The 20,230-nt window shown below is 50.6% G+C and overlaps 9 protein-coding genes across 9 annotated transcripts; 6 read left to right on the plus strand and 3 right to left on the minus strand.

Annotated features, from left to right (window-relative positions):
- Positions 1-202: 202 nt before the first annotated feature.
- ASPVEDRAFT_194810 (putative DEAD box helicase involved in nonsense mediated decay) lies at positions 203-4,173 on the plus strand (the record flags this gene model as incomplete). The annotated part of the gene is made up of 5 exons (XM_040809167.1): positions 203-1,018; positions 1,082-1,440; positions 1,492-3,512; positions 3,572-3,665; positions 3,726-4,173. Exons 1-5 carry the CDS (start codon positions 611-613, stop codon positions 4,171-4,173), a joined length of 3,330 nt encoding a protein of 1,109 aa, XP_040669041.1. The 5' UTR covers positions 203-610.
- A 639-nt stretch (positions 4,174-4,812) lies between these two features.
- Positions 4,813-6,412, plus strand: ASPVEDRAFT_134574 (uncharacterized protein; the record flags this gene model as incomplete). The annotated part of the gene is made up of 6 exons (XM_040807144.1): positions 4,813-5,009; positions 5,053-5,092; positions 5,142-5,270; positions 5,319-5,436; positions 5,483-5,873; positions 5,947-6,412. 6 exons carry the CDS (start codon positions 4,813-4,815, stop codon positions 6,410-6,412), a joined length of 1,341 nt encoding a protein of 446 aa, XP_040669042.1.
- Positions 6,413-6,556: 144 nt separating this feature from the next.
- Positions 6,557-8,442, minus strand: ASPVEDRAFT_729074 (uncharacterized protein). The gene is made up of 4 exons (XM_040816177.1): positions 8,248-8,442; positions 7,901-8,200; positions 7,719-7,841; positions 6,557-7,665 (listed from the first exon to the last, which is right to left on the minus strand). Exons 1-4 carry the CDS (start codon positions 8,258-8,260, stop codon positions 6,701-6,703), a joined length of 1,401 nt encoding a protein of 466 aa, XP_040669043.1. The 5' UTR covers positions 8,261-8,442; the 3' UTR covers positions 6,557-6,700.
- Positions 8,245-11,150, plus strand: ASPVEDRAFT_63072 (alkyl/aryl-sulfatase; the record flags this gene model as incomplete). The annotated part of the gene is made up of 4 exons (XM_040815657.1): positions 8,245-9,618; positions 9,725-9,793; positions 9,840-10,455; positions 11,116-11,150. Exons 1-4 carry the CDS (start codon positions 8,626-8,628, stop codon positions 11,148-11,150), a joined length of 1,713 nt encoding a protein of 570 aa, XP_040669044.1. The 5' UTR covers positions 8,245-8,625.
- A 462-nt stretch (positions 11,151-11,612) lies between these two features.
- Positions 11,613-12,588, plus strand: mpkC (mitogen-activated protein kinase mpkC; the record flags this gene model as incomplete). The annotated part of the gene is made up of 4 exons (XM_040810277.1): positions 11,613-11,924; positions 11,984-12,062; positions 12,123-12,306; positions 12,378-12,588. 4 exons carry the CDS (start codon positions 11,613-11,615, stop codon positions 12,586-12,588), a joined length of 786 nt encoding a protein of 261 aa, XP_040669045.1.
- Positions 12,589-12,844: 256 nt separating this feature from the next.
- ASPVEDRAFT_151820 (uncharacterized protein) lies at positions 12,845-13,871 on the plus strand (the record flags this gene model as incomplete). The annotated part of the gene is made up of 1 exon (XM_040808274.1): positions 12,845-13,871. The coding sequence occupies exon 1, from the start codon at positions 12,924-12,926 to the stop codon at positions 13,869-13,871; it is 948 nt and encodes a 315-aa protein (XP_040669046.1). The 5' UTR covers positions 12,845-12,923.
- A 642-nt stretch (positions 13,872-14,513) lies between these two features.
- On the minus strand, positions 14,514-16,065 carry aspA (putative septin AspA; the record flags this gene model as incomplete). Its single annotated transcript, XM_040814832.1, has 6 exons — positions 14,514-14,748; positions 14,802-15,404; positions 15,461-15,548; positions 15,603-15,719; positions 15,790-15,865; positions 16,045-16,065. 6 exons carry the CDS (start codon positions 16,063-16,065, stop codon positions 14,514-14,516), a joined length of 1,140 nt encoding a protein of 379 aa, XP_040669047.1.
- A 1,593-nt stretch (positions 16,066-17,658) lies between these two features.
- On the plus strand, positions 17,659-19,021 carry ASPVEDRAFT_84737 (phosphatidylinositol-3,5-bisphosphate binding protein HSV2; the record flags this gene model as incomplete). The annotated part of the gene is made up of 5 exons (XM_040817592.1): positions 17,659-17,767; positions 17,828-17,866; positions 17,928-18,025; positions 18,080-18,436; positions 18,494-19,021. The coding sequence occupies 5 exons, from the start codon at positions 17,659-17,661 to the stop codon at positions 19,019-19,021; spliced, it is 1,131 nt and encodes a 376-aa protein (XP_040669048.1).
- Positions 19,022-19,321: 300 nt separating this feature from the next.
- On the minus strand, positions 19,322-20,228 carry ASPVEDRAFT_53763 (uncharacterized protein; the record flags this gene model as incomplete). Its single annotated transcript, XM_040814833.1, has 2 exons — positions 19,322-20,111; positions 20,173-20,228. 2 exons carry the CDS (start codon positions 20,226-20,228, stop codon positions 19,322-19,324), a joined length of 846 nt encoding a protein of 281 aa, XP_040669049.1.
- Between the last annotated feature and the right edge of the window lie 2 nt (positions 20,229-20,230).

Genomic DNA, 20,230 nt, shown 5'->3' on the forward strand with positions numbered 1-20,230 from the left:
TATTCAAGGAGAGTCCGGTCTTAGAGCGCAGGGAATTCGGTCGCAATTCGAGTTGGATTGATTGCATTTATTGTTCCGGCGTCAGTCACGTTTCCAACCCGCATTGATGCCTGAGGAACTGAGCTTCCGAAATGGGTTTGGCTTGGACTGAGTATAGACACTCAATGAATGCTATCTTTACTATTGACAGTGAGAAGACAAGTTGGAATATATAATACAGTCACTCAATAATGCAGTTTTTATAATAAACACTGTGATCTTCCTGGGAATTCTTGAAGACAACTTGCATTTGTCTATCACCACGCTTCAGCCTTTGCGAATGCAGTGAAGGAAAATTGACATTTTCCAAAATATCGACCCTGAAATGAAAATTTGAAATGAGTAGGCGGCATAGAAAAAGAAAATCAATAGGCCATAATAGGTGAAGTCAAAAAAGATGTCGACAAGCCCACTATTCCCACCTATGTTTTGTTTGCTTCCCTCCGTTTGCTCTCCCCAATAGATCCCCCCCTCTTTCAACACTGGAGCTTGTTTCATTCTCAACTTTTCTTCCTTTTTTATTTTATCCTGATAAACTCCTCTTCTATCTATTAACATTGTGTTCCCAATCATGAGCTCGGGCATTGAACTCAATTCTCAGTTACCTGAGAAGTTGCAGCAGACGACTCTTGCTCTACGCACCGTTGCACGCGTCAACAAAGACATTGGCGATTATTATTCCCAGACTTACACACAGGCTCCGGATTACTTGACTACCAGATCATGGCTTTCAAAACCAGAGATTCCTTCCTCTGATGAGATCCTAGGAACAGAGGATGATCTCTTGGAGACGGTGGAGGAATTCGTGGACCTTGCTACAAATAAGATCATAGGGCCTTGGGGCTCGAAGGAAGAATATTTAAAGACTCATTATGAGCTTCTTCGAGAAGAAGCAGTTGCTCCCCTGCGAGACGCCGTGGCAATCTTCCGAAATGACCCCGATATGGACGACAACAAAGATCTCTCCGTCTATGAAAAGGTGATTTTCTCCGCATGCCCTCCTACTATTCCTCACAGTCGCTGATAAGTACGCTGTAACTAGGTTCATGTTATAGGATTGACCTTTGCTCGACGAGGATTAGGTTTCAAAGTCCAATTTTCGACAAATAGGGCACGCAGAAACATCGCCTGGGAGTATTCGAAACGGTTGGTCAGTGGCTCGATGGTTGCACTATCCCCCGTTTATGATGCCTTCCAAACGAAGTGCGTTATTGCAATTGTTGCAGCTAGACCCTTGGACGGCGTGAAGTTATGCCCTCCCGAGGTTGATCTATTCTTTGCAGACCCGGCAGATGCGGACTTTGACCCTCAACTGGAGTGGACCATGATAGAGGCAAAGCAGGGGTATTATGAAGCGTCCAGGAATACCATGACAGCTCTCCAAAAGCTAAGTCGAGAAAAGTGAGTTAAGCAAGCTGTATGATCTAGTATAACAAACTGACAAAAAAGCAGTTTTCCGCTTTCAGAGCATATCTGCTTTCTAGACCCCGAGACCACCGCTCCCCAATACGTGAAAGATAAGCCTGTTGCTGAGATAAACTCAGTCGTCAACGATTCAGGGCAGGAGGGAAAGATTGACATTTTGGAAAATTGGCCTCAATCACCACCCGCGGACCTCGATGCAACACAATGGGCAGCCTTGGAGCAGATGCTCACAAAGCAACTAGCCATTATCCAGGGCCCTCCAGGAACTGGAAAGACTTATGTCTCCGTTCTTGCTTTGCGAGTAATTCTTGCCAACATGAAACCAGATGATCCGCCTATCATCATTGCCTCACAAACAAACCATGCTCTAGATCAGATTTTGACACACGTTTCTCGCTTCGAAAGACAGTATGTCCGTCTGGGTGGTAGAAGCAGTGACCCGGAGATTAAGAAGCGCACGTTATTCGCCGTTCGACGTAACGAACCTACGCCCAACGTCGTTGGTGGGACCCTCGGGAATACCCATAAGAACAGCAAAAGATTGTTCAATTCTATCTCGGAAATTTTGCAACCGTTCAATGTTGCAAGTTCTGACCTACCTCTTCCGTCCACAGTGTTCCAGCAGTATGGCCTTTTGACAGCGAAGCAATGTGACTCCCTCAAGAAAGGTGCCGAACGCTGGGTGAGCGCTGGCAAAGAGAATGATGACATTGACCCGTTGGTGACTTGGCTTGGGGACCAGGCAGTCGAATTTGAAGTCAAGTATATATTGGAGAACTTTGGCTTTGCTACGGATGAAGTGGACCTTGAGTATGAGCAGCTAAAGGAATTCGAGGCGGAGCAGGGCATCGGCGATGATGAGGAGTTCGAAACCCTTAGAGGCTCATTCACACATCTTCGAGAAGGCTTTTATGGGAAGCATAGCTCACAATCCGGTGGGACAGGTCGTTGTAAATACCTCGACTACGACGATATGTGGAAAATCCCATTGAAAGAGCGTGGATTTGTCTATAACGAACTTCGAAACCAGCTCAAAGGGAAGGCATTGCCCAAGTTCCGCCAACTTTTGGCCGAGTATGCGAAAAATTCCAAAAACATGCAGATTGGCGAATGGGAAAGGGACCATCTCGTTCTTCAAAACGTCAAAGTTCTGGGTATGACGACAACTGGATTAAGCAAATATCGCGCACTTGTTTCAAGTTTGAAGCCACGGACTGTTTTGATTGAGGAAGCGGCAGAGGCGATTGAAGGTCCCATTGCTGCGGCATGTCTAGAGTCGCTCCAGCAATTGATTCTCGTGGGCGACCACTTACAACTTCGTGGACATTGCTCGGTGCAAGATCTGGAAGGAGACCCCTTCTACCTTGACGTGTCGATGTTCGAGCGTCTCGTCAAGAACGGGATGAAATATGTTACTCTTCGCTACCAACGAAGAATGGCACCTGAGATCCGGCAATTGTTGGCACCTATCTACGGCCCCCTGCAAGACCACCAATCGGTAACTAAGCATGAAGAGGTGCCAGGAATGGGGACCATCCGTTCATACTTTTTCTCTCACGACTGGCCTGAGAGCTTTGACGACATGGCATCAAAGTACAACGAGAAGGAGGCCCAGATGGTGGTGGAGTTCTTCGTTTATCTAGTCCTGAACGATATTCCGGTAAAAAACATCACGGTACTCACATTTTACAATGGGCAGCGGAAAAAGATCTTGAAATTAATGAAAACCCATTCATACCTTCAGGGACAGTACATCAATGTGGTCACTGTCGACTCCTACCAGGGAGAGGAAAACGAAGTTGTGATCCTTTCCCTCGTTAGGAACGGAAGACATGGCATTGGGTTCTTGTCAATTGCGAATCGAGTCTGCGTTGCGCTTTCTCGAGCTCGCAGAGGGTTTTACATGTTTGGGAATGCTGGTATGCTCGCCACCGATGAGCTATGGGACCAAGTCCTATCTATACTACGCAGTAGGAGCCCAGAGCCACAAGTTGGGCACAGACTCCCGTTGACATGCGTAAAGCACAAAAATAGGACATATGTAAAAGGTTGGTTCAAACTTGACAGTCGCAACTTCAAGGCGGATGGATACTGACACAGGACCTAGATCCGGCCGACTGGAGCAAGACGAATGGTGGGTGCGGACTTGCATGCGGAGAGACATTGAACTGCGGTCACAGATGCAGTATGCGATGTCATAGGTAAGCGCAAATCTGGATTTAGTATAAGTCGATTGGTGGTAACCTTGGAATCATTTGCAGTTTTTCACACAACAAAATCCAATGCAACGAACCCTGCAATCGTCGCAAGGCATGCAAGCACATTTGCAAGGTGCCTTGTGCAACCGTCCACACTTGCTCGTGTGACTGTGAAGAAAGCAAGCGCCTCAAAGCCCTCGAGCAGGACAGCGCTGGAGGTGAAGGTGGATTGGTTGGGGCGATGACCGAAGACAGGCGAGTCAGCGAGCAACAGGCGGCCATTGAGGGCTACCAAGCATATGCAAAGGGCGGTGCAAAGGAGCACGATGCTATTCTCAACCAGATAGCGGGGCTTGAGCAGCAAAGCCTTTCGACAAGCCTTGAATCGCATGCTGAGGAGGATCTCATTCCTGGTACTTCTTGGAATGCGCCCAGTCCTGGTGCACAAGACGGTAACAAGCAAGCGAAGCCCAATCCGCAGCCGGAAATCAACCTTCTAGATGATTGGTAGATATGGAGTATCTCTGAAGCCATATCAGGTTAGCATTATTGCTAATCCAATACATTTACCATTACTATGACTTTTCAATGATCTCTAGCCAAGTATGTCGTCTAGGCATCGGCTGACCTGTCTGGGTAAGCCGAGTACCGATGTCGGTCGGCAAGAAGCCGATGGCATCCACAGGTAATTGCAAGTTCCTCAGAAAAGGTAAATGAAGGATGGAGAGGACGATAAAACATTTATGGAGTGTTGCGGGTATAGTGGAGAGGATGAATGAAGACTTTATGTCGCGCAAAGAAAGTCGGCGATGGCGCGATAGTTGGCCCATCACCATCCGGCTCCAGACGTCTCCAGCGGGTCTTCACTCCAGTAAGTAAGACTGCGACTAATTTAACATAGTTAGGGCATTGAACTAGGCCTAGTCAGAATGTAAACCCGAGCTGCTTTAGTTTTTACGGCCAGTATGAGCTGTTTGCCAGGCATATACCCCTTCGCAACAGGGGCATTGACATTCTCGGTAAAGGAACTTCCTGGCTCCAAATGCTTCAATAATAAGCCGACCGAATCCCAATCCTTTTCTTTGCCGTGGCTTCTTCCCCAGATTCTACCCCAGATTTCACGCCAAACCTCTCCCTCTAGGCCAACGCAATGCAGGCCGACCAAACGCCCGAATTGGAGAAGGCTGCTCTCCAGCAGCAGGATCCCGATGCAGATGAGGAGTTTTCCTATGCTGAACAGCGAAAGATCGTCCATAAGGTCGACAGGCGCCTTCTCATTATCGTCGGTTTGATGCAAGCAGTGTCGTTCTTGGATCGAGCCAATATGTCCAATGCGGCTGTTGCAGGGTATGCGTTTCCCTCCTTCGTGGATCATCACTGACTGTTGCAGAATGACCGCGGAGCTGGGGCTGGATATTGGCACACGCTATGTAAAGGATTTGTTTAATTGTTATCAAGGAAGTTCTAACTGTTCGCTAGTCAATCACTCTGCTGGTCTTCTTTGCACCGTACATCGTCGTCCAGTTCCCGGCCACCATCGCCATTCGGAAAATTGGGCCTCGAACATTCCTGTCGACAATTACCTTGCTCTGGGGGATTGTCATGCTTGTACGGCTTCTCCCATTATTTAGGTTTACGTCGCTGACGTATCAGTAGTGCTTCGGTTTTGTCCAGTCCTGGGCATCCTTGATCCCACTGCGCATGCTCCTAGGCGCTCTCGAAGCTGGTTCATTTCCTGGGATGTACTACCTCGTCTCATCCTGGTACTCACGATGTAAGAATCTTGCTTGTCCTATCAGAAATCTTACTAACTAATGCAGTCGACCTATACAAACGCATTTCTATCTTCTACCTAATCGGCGTCCTCGGCTCTGCCCTCTCCGGCGTGCTAGCCCTCGGCTTCTCCAAAATGAATGGACTAGCTGACTACACCGGCTGGCGCTGGATATTCATCATGGAGGGTCTCTTGACCTGCGTCATTGGGCTGACGGGATACATATTCATGGTGAATTTTCCCAGCCAGAGCCACAAGGCGTGGGGATTCCTGAGCGCCAACGAAAGCGCGTATATAGTACGCAGGCTGAACCGTGATCGCGGTGATGCAGATACTGAAACAGATGTACATGAAGATGGGAGTCTGAAGATTAACTGGCATGCGTTCTTCGCATCCGGGCTCGACTGGAAGGTTTGGGGGTTTGCGCTTTCATTCCTGTACGTCCCTTCCCACCCATCCACAATAAAGCTGTGCCGGACAGAACGAGACTGATGATTTATCTGTAAACAGGTGTTCCACAATGCAAGCCTACTCAATCGGCTTCTTCCTCCCCGTCCTCCTGCAGCAGAAAATGCACTTCTCGACCGCCACCTCGCAGGGCCTCAGCTCTCCGCCCTACCTCGCCGCCATGCTGCTAATGTACATCGAGGGCGTCCTCAGCGACAAAATACGCCTCCGCTGCCCAACTCTCTACTTCAACGCCCTCCTTTCCATCGTCGGCCTGTGTCTCATGGAATGGGCACCCTCGGCGGGCTCGCAGTACCTCGGCGCCATCTTCACCTGCATGGGCTGCAGCGCGAATATCCCCTCCGTCATGGTATTCCAGGCGAATAATATCCGTGGGCAGTGGAAGCGAGCGTTTTGTAGCGCGAGCTTGATTGGCTTTGGTGGGACTGGGGGGATTGTGGGGTCTTTGGTTTTTCGTACGCAGGATAAACCGACGTATTTACCGGGGGTTTATGCTTGTTTGGTGTGAGTACTTCTGTTTACCTAGATGTTTCGGTGGTGGGTGTGTGTATGATGCTAATGGATGCTTTGGGCAGAGCGAATGGGGTCATTATTGTCCTGGTGACGATTTTGGTTGTTCATTTCACGATCAAGAATCGGCAGGCTGAGAAGGGGCTGGCTGTCATTGAGGGACTGCCGAGTTTCCGGTATGTGCTGTGGTTGTGGAGTTGGGAGTGCCTTGGGTTCGGTGAGTATACTAGTTGGATAGAATTGAGAGTAGCTATATCTGTCGAGTATTATGGCATTAGTAGTATAGTTACTCTCCCAAAGCCCCAACTTTCCTCACTGTCGGATACTCCCACCCTCCATCAAACATAACCTCCTCGGCCCCATAAAACCGCATACTGATCATGAACGTCCCACCCCCAGCCGGACCAGGCAACCAATTCCCAACCCACTCCGCCGGCGGCGTTACATCCGCCGCCTGAATCAAAATCCTGAACTCCGCCTCTCCACCAGTCTGCTGCACCGGCTTCCCATCCCCATCAACAAGCCCACTCCTATCCCCCAAGTTATACCTCCCCAACCCATTGGGGATAAGATACTGATCCTCCCCGTAAATAGTCAGACTCCAGAACCCACTCTTCTTCAACCTCGGCGGCCCAGAAGAGAACGTAAGTATGTAGCTCTCGGTCTTCGAAACATTGAACCGGTCTGATCCGCTCACGGACCCGGGAATTGTGTAGCCGGGGTACGCGGCTTGGTCGCGCGAGAGGATCAGGTACCCGCGCTGTGCGGAGAACATGCGCGCGGCGTAGTTGGATTTGAAGTCTCCGGATATAGATGCCGCGGGCTGCGTCCAGTTGTTTCCTAGGGGTTCTGAGAGACCTGGCGCGCTTCGTGAGGTTGAGGCGAGGGTGTTGGCTGTCTCGACGGCGTGGGGTAGGGAGGTGTTGGGTGGTTGGGTGAATGTTCCATTGTGGATTCCGGCGGTTGAAAGGGCTGAAGAGATCCAGGGGCGGTCTTTGAGGACGTATGATGGGTTGTGGGGGGTCAGGCGGGCGGTTAAATTGAGGATGTAGAGGGCTCTTTCTTCTGCTGGGGCGGAGGAAGCGGGTGGAGGAGGGTTGGTGAGGATGTTGAGATTGAATGGAGGAATCGAGGCGGTGGTGTTGTGTTTCCGTGGCTTGGGTGTGAAAGTCATGAGATCCTGGAAGGCGTGCACTTTTGAGAGATCCTCTGGGGTTCGGGACTTGACGAGGATGCGGTTGAGCAGCATTCCTGTATATGTCAGTTACTGTCGCCTTTGTTTCTTCTTTTTACGATGGACGTACCGTAAGGTGTAGGCGAGTTTACATATGCAAGATACGCATCCTCGACATCCTCAGTCTGAACACCGAAGTTATCATCCGTGTATCTGAGTAAGTACTTCCCTGCCTTGAAACCCTGGAGACTCCCTAACCGCTGTCAGTTAGTACTCGACACTAAGGGATTCATGCTTGCACCGCGAACGCACCAACATTCCCAAAATTATTCCCATAGAGATCATACCATGGCCACAGCCAGTATCTATCGTCGAACTCGGGAATCACGAACTCCAAGTCCCCCTGTGACAAGTCGTAGAAGAGCGGGGTGTAGAGCGTATCGACATTTGGCCGGACGACTGCACGGTCTTCTGGGGTTGCTAGGTCCCTGAATGGGTACGCGATGTTGACTTGGGGGTTGGAGAAGGCTTTGACGTAAAGGGCGTAGGCATAGAGCGGGAAGCTGTATAGATAGGCGAAGGCGAGGGCGTCCTGGGGCGTAGAGATGGATGCTGTATGTATTAGTTTGGAAGTTGGATACAGCATAAGCAGGACTAACATTCGTCTGCCATTGTTGATGTCTTGTAGATTGAAAAGGACTAATAATAGCTCGAGATCAGATAACAATATAACCTCAGCATGGCCGGTGTCGGCAAACCAGAAACAGTTGGAGTACATGGATCATCGACTTCTTCTGCCCCGCACTCCATGCCTGCTAACTCCAACCGGGAGTCTTCGCCGAGCACGCAATACTTCTATCTTCGTCTAGACTGCATATTGTTTCGGCCGGCTTCTCGTCTATGCCCCCGACAGCCGCTTCGGGTTTGCCGATACCCGGTGTGGGGAATGGCTTCACCGGATAAAGCCCCATTAAAGCCAACGAATACCTCCCCGACCTTGGCAGTTGCTTCTACAGTGTAAGCTTCCAGCAACCACAATGGCCCGCCCTTCATTCGCGGATACAAGAGACTACGACGCCGCAGAGCGCGGCTTCATCGCAGCCCTAAACCCCGGGATCATCAAGCACGCCTCCGGCCGCGTGGTCTGGAACCCCAATGCATGGGATTTCATGCAAGGGGAATGCCCTGCCTCCGCACATCCCCACCTCTGGCGCCAGGGCCAATTGAATTCCAAGCATGGGCTGTACGAGATCTGCCCTGGGATTTACCAGCTTCGAGGCTACGATCTGTCCAATATGACGATTGTCGAAGGGATGGAGGGAATCATTGTTATTGACCCGCTGGTTTCGTGTGAGTGTGCGGCTGCTGGGATGGAGTTGTACCAGGCGCACCGTGGGAAAGGGAAGAGAATTACCGGGATGATTTACTCGCATTCGCATGGGGATCACTATATGGGTGCGGGTGGGGTTATTGATGCGGATGCGGATATACCTATCATCGCGCCAGAGGGGTTTATGGAAGCCATTCTGAGTGAAAGTATCCTGGCCGGGCCGGCGATGAGGAGGAGAGGAGCCTTTATGTATGGGAATGCCCTGCCTCGAAGCCCAACCGGGCAGATCGGGACGGGTCTTGGGATGGGGTCTAGTGTTGGGACGACGAGTCTTATCCCACCTAATCTTCTCATCCAGACAACAGGAGAGGAGCATATCATTGACGGGGTGAAGATCGTCTTTCAGATGGTGCCAGGGACAGAAGCACCGGCGGAAATCAATTTCCACTTCCCGGATTTCCGGGCCTTCTGCATCCCTGAGACGGCGACAAATTGCATGCATAATATTGTTACCCTGCGGGGAGCGCAGGTACGCGATGCGAAAGCATGGTCTGGGTACCTAGACGAGGCGATCGTTTTGTTCGGCCGCCACTCGGACGTGGTCTTTGGCAGCCATAACTGGCCGACCTGGGGCCAGAGCGAGCTCCTGACGAGGCTCGAAGAGCAGCGCGACCTGTATGGGTACATGCATGACCAGACGGTTCGAATGATGAACCTGGGCATGACGGGCACAGAGATTGCGGAGACGATGCAGCTGCCTCCGGCGCTTGAGCGTGCCTGGCACTGAGATTGCGGAGACGATGCAGCTGCCTCCGGCGCTTGAGCGTGCCTGGCACTGCCGGGGGTTCTATGGCTCCCTAAGCCACAATGTCAAGGTATGATGGCACCTGAAACCAACAGAAGCAAAGCTGACCAGTCCAGGGCATTTATCAGCGGTATTTGACGTGGTTTGACGGCCGTCCCGAACATCTCTGGCAGTACCCGCCGCGGGAAGAGGGGCAGCGGTATGTGGAGTGCTTTGGCGGTGTTGGCAATCTTTGCGATAAGGCAGAAATCTTCATGACTCGAGGAGACCATCGCTTTGCCATTACCCTCCTTGCCCACGCAGCCGCGGCAGACCCAGAAAACCTCGAGCCACGAGCACGGGATCTCCTCGCGACAGCGTACGAAAAGCTTGGGTTTAGCGCGGAAAACGCAACATGGCGCAATTTCTACCTCACAGCCGCACAGGAGCTCCGCACAGATAAGAAAGCCGGAATGGTAGCAGGCGGTCGTACACCGCTAGGCGAGAAGTTGAGCGTCGAACAGTGCTTTGAGATCCTGTCGGTGCAGTTGAACAGCGAACAGGCCTCGGGGGCCACCTTCAGTATAGACCTGCACGTGACGGACACTTCCGAAAAGTGGCGGTTAATTCTGAGTAACGGAGTACTGACTCGCCGGTGTCTCCATAGCCAAGCGCATCTAGAGGACGCACAATATAACAGCGCCGACCTGCAGCTGGAGCTCACCAAGGCCCAATTGCTGGAACTCATGCGGGGTAATGGCGTGTCGGACGTGCGGCAGAGTGGGAGGTTTGAAGTTCTAGAGCAGCTGGTCAGGCTGGTCCAGGTGGAGGAGAACTCAACGAGAGGGCCCAGTCAGATTTAAATAATCGAAAATATCTCAATTTTGAAGCCGGAATTCGGAAGCTGCAAAGTGGAAGTGGCCACTGCAGAGTGCATGAAATTGGCGTCCCTGAAACCTGGTGCTGGCATCTCAACCCGCCAATCAGAGCGCAGCCCTGCCGTGTATTCCTTGGGGTAAACACAAGCTTGGAACGAGCCACCAAGTATTGCCTGCCAAATCCTGGCACTGTGCTCGCCCGCTCTTCACGGCGAAGCCTCTTCCCTCGCCCTGTTCTGATCTCTCTTTCCCCTCTCTAATCCCTCTTTGCTGCCCCTTAACGTCAGAATGGCCGAGTTCGTGCGTGCTGAAATACTGGGGACCACCTTTGAGACCACTAGCAGGTACTTGGTACCCCGCGGTAGATATATATGGCCCAGCAGGAGCTGACCCCTCTTGTAGATATGCGAACTTACAGCCCGTCGGCCTCGGCGCTGCTGGCATTGTCTGGTATGGCTTCGTATATCCTCTTCCCATCCAACCGTAAAGAGCTAACAAAGCCGACAGCTCTGCTTATGATTTGATTTCCGAGCAGACGGTTGCAATCAAAAAGATGATGAAGCCGTTTAATAGCACTTCAATTGCGAAGAGGACGTACCGAGAAGTGAGGCTCTTGAGGCAGCTGCGACATGATAATGTGCGGATCCAATTCCACTAGGTGGCTGATCGTTCCCTGCTGACTCGTTGCCAGTTGATAAACATGAGCGATATCTTCATCTCGCCTCTGGAAGACGTGTATGGATAGTAGCCAAGTCTCATCGTGCAACAGCTGACAATTACAAGATACCTCGTAACAGAACTCCTACCAACTGATCTGCACCGCCTGCTCAGTTCAAAACAACTCGAGGGGACTTTCATCCAATACTTCACATACCAAATCCTGGTAAGCAAATGAATTATTGATGTTGCACTTCGGACTTATGTCCTTGTTGGAATTCCGAGGCTGACGCAGTACTGCTCCGTCTTGCGCTGTTCTTCTCACTACAGCGCGGGTTAAAATATATACACTCAGCAGGTGTAGTCCATAGAGACATGAAACCGGGAAATATTCTTATAAACGAAAACTGCGACTTGAAAATTTGCGACTTCGGGCTGGCCCGTCTTCAGGAACCACAGATGACGGGGTACGTGTCGACCAGGTACTACCGCGCACCGGAAATCATGCTGTCCTGGCAGCGGTACGGGAATGAGATTGACATGTGGAGCGTCGGTTGTATTGTTGCCGAAATGTTTCTGGGGAGGCCATTATTCCCGGGAAAGGATCACATCGATCAGTTCTATCTGATAACGGACTTGTTAGGAAATCCTCCAGATGAAGTTACTGATCGGATCACGACGACCAATGTACGTCACTAAACTTTTATTTGCCTTTCAACAGATTCGGGCTAATACAGTCATAACAGACTCGTCGGATGGTAAAGTCTATGCCCAAAAAGAGTCCACGACCGTTGAAACAAGTTTTCCTCGGTGCTGAAGATCAAGGTATGCGCAGTGGAGTTCTCGCGCGATTGTAGGACCGCAACTAACGGAAATGGTTTCCAGCAATAAACTTCCTTGAGAACCTCCTGGTCTTCGACCCAAAGCGACGAATGTCTGCAGAACAGGCATTGAAACACCCCTACGTGGCTCAATATCACGACCCAACGGATGAACCTTGCGCAGAGCAAAAGTTCGACTGGTCATTCAATGATGCCGAACTGCCCAACGAGACGTGGAAGATCATGATGTACGTCTCATATCCCTATGGCTAGTCACTTACAAAGGAGAGACACTAATAGGTGCACGGCACACCCATAGATACTCCGAAGTCCTTGATTTCTTCCAAGAGACCACAACCCTCAGCAATCAGAATCAGACTCTTCCAAGTACGGAAGATCCGTCACAGCTCCAAATACAGGCCAACATATTAAACGACGCAGAACTTATGCCAGATTTTTCTACCTTGGTTGATACGTCTAAGTTAGGTGGCATGGATTTCCTAGTCGACGGGCCAATGGATTATGCCTAGGTGAGCGTTTTTATAGGGTAAAAAATACTTAACGTGAACAGAATTGGGTAGTATTCCCTTTGGTAAACTTTGGAAAGTTTATCTGTCCTGGCCTGACTTCTGCTTGGCTGGAAAGCATACGCGTCCAGGAGCAAATGGGAAGGTTTAAATAACGAGTGATGATATATCAGTGATGACGATTCTTTAATTCCTTCCAACTACGTACACAATTCTTTTACTTCGATTCAGTCTCTACTTTTTGGTTTTTTCTTCTATTACTTCTTCTTCAACGCGGCTCTCTCCCGCATAACGACAAAACGAACAAAAAGGAGTAAAGCTAGCACACTCACACAACCATGCTGTCCAAAATGAGTACCTATACTTCTTGTTTCCTTTCGATACCCTCTATCATCCTTATTTCAATCCTCCTCTCCCTGCAGCCCCAACAAGCAAGTGCCTCCCCAGCCCCAAGACCAGGCTACGGCTACCCACATGGTCAGGGTCAGGGCCAGGGCCAATATCAAGGTCAAGGCCTGGGCTGGGGACAGCCAACCGCATCACCCGTCGCCACCATCCTCCCAGGCTACAACGGCCAAACTCAAGGCCAGGGCCAGGGACAATATCAAGGGGGTGAAGGCCAAGGCTACGACTTAGGTGGCTCCTCTGGTCTAGGCGGCTCTTCTAGTCTAGGTGGTTCAAGCTCCGACTACGGCTCTGGCTCCAACTCCCTAACCGGAGCAAATAGCTGGAGTCTCTCCCTCTACAGCGACACCCAGTGTACCAACCAGCCTCTCAGTTTCAGCGGCACCGACAGCCTGAGCTGCTCGAGCACCGGCGGAGCCGAGATCGCTGGCCAGGCGTTCATTGCAGAGGTACAGGGCTGCACTGTTATTTTCTTTGAAGGCGAGGGGTGCTTTGATGGGTCGAGGATTGGGACTTTTGGGGGTGACGACGACGACGACGATGAGGACGACTACGATGAAGACGATGGTGATGATGATGGCGACGAAGGTGAGGATGGTGATGATGATGACGATGACGATGATGATGAGGGCCATGGGAAGAGAAAGAGGGTCGTGAGAAGGGTTGGTGGCGGCCAAAGTTCTGGGACTTGTGCTCTTCCTAAGAGAGATGATGCGTATGAGGATGATGGGGGGGATGACGACGACGACGACGACGATGATGATAAGAAGGGAGAACACCACAAGAGACAGATCCGAAAGAAGCGAGGAACTGGGCCAGAAAATGGCAATGATGAGGGCGCTGTCCAGATCAAGGCGTTTGCAGTAGTGTGTGGCTTCTAGGTAGTTTGTCAAAAGTTCTTCTCTGATCTTATTTAATCTACACTCCATTAGTATGAATTCAAGTGGTCGAGATATGCTTTTCTTCCTCATACTACTATTCAACTAGAAGACAGGATAATAGAGGACTAAGACATAAGCAACAAGAGAGCACGCAATATGAAAGGACAAAAGAGGGAATCTTGCTGCGCTGCTGAGATTGGAGACAGGTGTCATGGATAAAAGCAGGTATAAAGAAAATAGGGTAAGGGAGGAATTTATGCAGGTGCTCCAGCCACAGCTGTCAACGATTAAAAAGAAGCTATCTTTGACCTCGAGCGTGAAACAACGAAAAGATTCTTCGGCCGAATTAAGAAAGACATGAAAGAAGGCAAGGAAAGCTGCGAGGGAGTGGAGAGCACCGACAGGCTCCACGTCCCTCCACCGGGACACGGTAGCAGTCATCGAAGGACACGGAATGTTGGTTGCATTGGCTCTTCCTTTCTCTTCCAAAGAAAGCTATTAACGTGAAGAAACAGTAGTCGAATAATATTATCCCCATAGACAGTTATAACCGCTGTGCCACGAGTTTCATAGCATAGGCACAGACGGCGTGAAGTTCCGCAAGCTGTTACCCGCGGACAATTAATCTTCAAAAAAAAAAGATTACTGCTCGCCGTTGGCGCTTTGCTCCTGGCTTGCCTCGCGGGCCATGCGCGCCTCGATCTCCCTCAATTGACTCTCGCGAGCCAACAGTTCCTGGCGCTTCTCAGCAATCTCACGCTGTACCTTGAGCTCAATATCGCGCAGCTTCTCTTCCTCGCGGCGGAGTTGTTCTTCCTTCAGGCGGACGGATTGAGTTGCCAGGTCTTCGGGGTTCATCGATGAATCGCCACCGCTCCTACTCGATATGTTAGTTATTGCAACATACAAAATGTTGGAGAGTATACGTACGTAGCAGCACCGTCAACACTCTTGCTAAGCTTCTCAGTACGGTAGTTTTCGTATAGGAAATCGTGGGTAATCTCCTTGAGATCTGCAAGATGGCTGTGGAGTAAAGCGCTTCGGATGGCCAGAAAGTCTGAGTGTCGGGGGTTCTCAACCTCGACAACACCCCAGGGGTACTGCCTAGCTCGCACTTTGCGGCTGTCGATTTCCACAAAGTCATCCGAGCCAACGATGGCAAATGGCATCAGTCCCCGGAGCTCAGCGTTCTCCTCCACGGTGTCCTCGTCGTCCTCTTCGATATCGTAAGGGAAGTTGTAAACAGGAATGCGGTAGTGCTCAATGTCTTCCATGATGAGCTTTTTCGACTCGGCGAGTTCCGCAGGGGTGAGCGAGTCGGCCTTTCCGATAACGGGGATAACGTTGACACGCGGGGAGAGACGCTTCATCAGTTCAATATCCAACTCACGGAGCCCGTGGCCGGTTGGTGTGATGAAATACAGGAGGACGTGGACACGGTTATCCCTGAAGCGGGGGTTTCGCTTAATTCGTGATTCCTCGGCAAGAATATCGTCGTATTGGCGTTCTAGGTATCCCACAATCTCACCAAAGCTATAAAACAGTTAGTTTGACGCCACGTCTCTCTCAGTTCGGCGGTAACCACATGCCTGGCTTCATTGTCAATCTGGTCACCGAAACCCGGGGTATCAACGATGGTGAGGGAGATTCGAGTGCCCTCGTCGTCCAATTCGAGTTCTGTTAGAACGTATCAGCCTGAACTTTGCCGGGCTTCGTCTTGGAAAGCCATACCAACTGTCACTGGCTTGATGCGAACACCCTCCTCAATGTGAGCATTGGCAGCGTCATCCGCATCCTTGCCCTCCAGAACCTGCTTCCCGCAAAGCGTGTTGACAAAAGTTGTGCGTCCTGCCGCGAATTGATCCGTTAATTCTGGAACGATTGTGATGCTTTTTTTTCTCTCAGATTAATCACGCACCGGTTCCACTGGCACCGCAGACCATCAGGCAAAACTGAATACCCTTCTTGACATTCTTCTTCCGGCGGAGCTTGATCTAAGAGAGGCGCAACGAACGTTAGTTTCCGACAACAAAGCTGATTGAAAGGGACGAGGAAGGGGGTGCGAACGGAAGCCTAAATTGAAAACAGTCAACAATTGAGCAGGTAAAATAGAAGGACTGAGGGTGGATCATCCTTCTGAGGCCGCAAGGCCAGAAAGGGGAAGTTCACATACCGGGTTATACGCAGACGACATGATGGGCTAAGAAAGGGGAAGGGCGAGTAAAGAACAGAACGATGGTCGGGAATGTGAATTGACGGAGGAGAGAACGAGGATAGCGAGTGGAAGGGACGAGAGACGGAGAAGGAGCAGAAATGAGGAAGGGAATGAACTGCTGGACTCCTGAAGTCGAGTTGGAACCAGCAGAGAGAGGTCGAGAGAGGTCGAGAGAGAGCGTCCGTTGTTAGAGGGACTTGACTGACCTGGCAGTTTAGGGGGGAAGGCGCCCCAATGCGGTTTAGTCTATGCGGCCACGGTATTCAATACGCCCCTCGTACACAAACTGCTTCCCCCTTTCTCTCCAGAGCTCGAGATACACCAATCACAGCCAAATTTTCTCCCCTAGACGCTGTATTCTGTATTATTTATTGGTATCTCTAATACACATGTTCAAGATGACAATCCGAGACCTGTGTATCCAAGCAGTGCTACACAAAAAAAAAAGGACAAAAGCAGAGAAATCGCTACATACGTGTTAAATAAGCTACGAAATGTGATAGGGGAGCCCAGGAGTTTTGCGCCCAGATCAAGAGCTCTGGTACCTTAACTATTGGTGAGAACGACCCAGAGAAACTGGGCCAGAAATGAGAAGATCCAAAGATCCCGTCAAGCTCTCAAGCCACCGTGACCTTTGATGTCAGACTCATCGAACACGGGGCAGTTGATTTCTTAAGACAAGCGGAGAGAGAAAATCCTTTAATACGACGCACAGGTGTTCAATATTTCTATTAGGCTGAGTTGGCTGATCAATTCCTCACGAACTCCTTTGCGAACGGGACTGGTCTTATTTTCAGGGGTAAATAATTTGGGGAGCCAAATGCTGCCCTCTCTCTCCGCGGGACCGCGGCCGTGGGCCCTTGCGGCCCACCACAAATCGCAGCCTGAGGCTGCAACACGCCGCAGAAGTATACCTTCGATCTACACTGTGCAATCAACCTTGAGTATACTTTAAACTTGCTCTGGCAAATAAGCACGAGAAATAAACCTATTATTCGGTATAGTAGAAATGCGAGAGATCACATTCCGAATCCTACGGGGTCCGCGATGCATTTAAAAGCCTGGTGAAGAACTTTGTGGTCTCTTTAGAGATCAGTTAATAAAATGGGAGTGGCAAGATCCAACGCCCCGAGCTAAGCATACAGTGACTCCTGACTTTGGGAGCAGTCAAACAGGCATGTTAACAATGTTACAGAGTTGAAGGCTCAAAAAGTAGCCGGTTACTCACGTGACGTCATATGGATGGCGGGCAGGACCAACTACTAGCGTAATCAGGTTCGCTAAACCCGACTCATTTATAAGGAAGGCAATAACCAAGCAGTATTGCCGACTCAGAGGTCTACTCTGGGAGAACTGGTCGGCGGTACAGAGTATAACTCCTGCAAGTCCATGATGCCATAAGCGGTTTAGTTGAGAGTGAGTCGCAGCAGTGGACCCGTGGACGACAAGTCCAAATAAGGTCAGCGGAACGGTTGATCTTCCCAACCCGCTCCCTCCAGCTTCCTACATATCTTTCCTCCTCCCGACGTCAAGCTCTATCGATCTAGATAATTTGCATTCCTGGCCGCCGGGATGGATACGCGACAGCTTATCGATGAATCCAAGGGCCCACACTCGCGATCGGTGACCTTCAATAGCGATAACTCTTGCTTCTCCGTCGGTTTGGATACTGGGTTCTGCGGTTCGCCCAGCCATTAGATATATCTCATGCGCGCGAGGAAGCAGTGCTGACTTATGAAAGTTCTTAACGCGAACCCATGCGATCTCAAGGTATCTAAAAGTATGTGCTTTGTCGCAGTTACCCTTCATCCTGGTATGCCATTATCCCTGACCTTATATAGATTTCGGTGCCGGTATAGCTCTCGCCGTCATGCTCGGTAAATCAAACTATCTCGCCCTCGTCGGCGGCGGAAAACGACCAAAGTTCCCGCAAAATAAGGTGTGCTAACCCTGGAATTGGACCCCGAGAGCTCTACTTACACAGGCACTGCAGCTGGTTATTTGGGATGATGCGAAGCAGAAAGCCGTCCTCACTCTGGAGTTCCGCACATCCGTCCTAGGCGTCCGGTTATCAAAGTCACGTATTGTTGTCGCCTTGCTTAATAGCATTCATACTTTCGCCTTCTCTACCCCACCCGAGAAGCTCTCAGTTTTCGAAACAACGGATAACCCCTTGGGACTGGCATGCCTGGGCCAGAAGTTGCTGGCCTTTCCCGGGCGGTCCCCGGGACAGGTTCAAATTGTCGAAATCGAAACGGGTAATGTCAGCATTATACCTGCTCACAGTACCCCACTACGCGCGATGACTATGAGTCCTGATGGAGAAGTACTTGCAACAGCGAGCGAAGCGGTAAATTCACAAATTGTTCAAATATGATATTAGTTGTTAGCTAACTAATCACTCCAGGGCACATTGGTACGGATATTCGCGACGAGCAACTGTGCGAAAATGGCCGAACTACGACGGGGAATGGATCACGCCGTTGTATTCTCACTTGCCGTCTCACCGTCGAATAATCTATTAGCCATGACATCTGACAAATCTACCCTTCATGTCTTTGACCTTCCACATCCACGCAACGGCCCATACAGCCAGCAGCAATCATCACTGGACGAGGAGCGGTTGAATAAAAAGTGGGGCATCCTTGGAAAGATACCACTACTACCGAGGATGTTTTCTGATGTTTATTCATTCGCAAATGCGCATTTTGAGATGGGGGAAGAAGGCCCGGGTTCAACATATGCGCCACCTTTGGGCAGTGTATTAGGGCGACCTATGAAAGGTGTAATAGGCTGGTCTGATGACAACACCATACTCGTCGTCAGTGCCGGTGAAGACGGGAGGTGGGAGAAGTTCGTCCTCTGTGACGGCGAAGAGGGAAAGCGATACTGCATAAGAGAAGGTTGGAAGAAATTTCTGGGCGGCGGAAGCTGAAAGGACATCCCTCAGATTGTATTCTGAAACCAAATTATCAAATGAACCGATAATGCGGGAGTCGTCGAGAACGATGTCTGGTGGAGCTACCTCGCCCTAGTCCGGCCAGGCAGAAACCTCCGGCACAGATACGGATGTTGGACAAAAATGGCGGCCATGGTATCCAATTCAGCCCCTACCAGGTGCTGACCGTCTATAATTTTTTGACATCAGATCTAATGACCCGCGAGCCAGTCCAGGCAACGATGATAGCGCACAGCAGCCGCAAGGTTTCGATTGATTCGTGCGGTTGGGGCCAACTTATCGGCGACGATCATGTCTATCCCGTTCCCGACGGGGCGCAGGTGATCGAGAACGCTCTGCAGACCTGTCCCTGTGAGACCTATCTCGTCGAGATCGCTCTTTATAGTCACGGCTGCTCCTCTCTCTAGACCGCGAACGGTCTTCATCACGTCGGTGGCGGCGGTGGTGATGGTGACGGGAATGGCGACTTGACCTCTCTCTGCTGGACTCTCGCCGTCGCGAAGACCTTTCTTTTTCTTTCCTTGCCTCCAGTACTCGAGCCACTTCTTCCCGTTTCTCCTCAATAAGAAATTCCTTCATGGGGTCCTCCTCGTCATGATTCTGTATTAGCTCCTGTAATTCGATCTCCTCTTTCAACATTTGGCGTCTAGGCAACTCCCTATCTTCGCTTCGGCCCCGCCTCTTTCGCCGCCTGCTCTCATCGTCCGTGTCGCCGTCGGCCTCTGTGTTAACAGTATCTCCCATTAACTTGGCCACGTTGTTCGTATCCTCTTCTTCGTCACGCTTCTTGTATCTCGTATGGTCTACACGTAGCATCCTGCCGAGGACAGTCGCGCCACCAAGGTTGTCCACGGCGAGATCCGTACTGCGCTGATCTTCATACTTGAGAAAAGCAAAGCCTCGGCTCTTCCTTGTCTCCTTGTCGCGTACTAGGTTTACGTGTACTGGCTCGCCATACTGCGAGAAAATAGTCACGATATCTCCCTCGGAGAGATCGAAAGGAAGACCACCGATATAAACGTAGGCTGTGTCGCGGTAGTCGGCGTGCCAGGAAGCTTCGGGAGGACTAAAATTAGGCAATGTTAGCAAAAGACAATTAAGGTCGTAATGGGTGAAGAGATACGCACATAGCATGCTCTAGCTCGCGCTTGTTCAGCGCCTGAACTTGGCGGATATTATTCATGG

The sequence above is a fragment of the Aspergillus versicolor genome (genome assembly GCF_001890125.1).
Source record: "Aspergillus versicolor CBS 583.65 unplaced genomic scaffold ASPVEscaffold_6, whole genome shotgun sequence".
NCBI lineage: Eukaryota > Fungi > Ascomycota > Eurotiomycetes > Eurotiales > Aspergillaceae > Aspergillus > Aspergillus versicolor.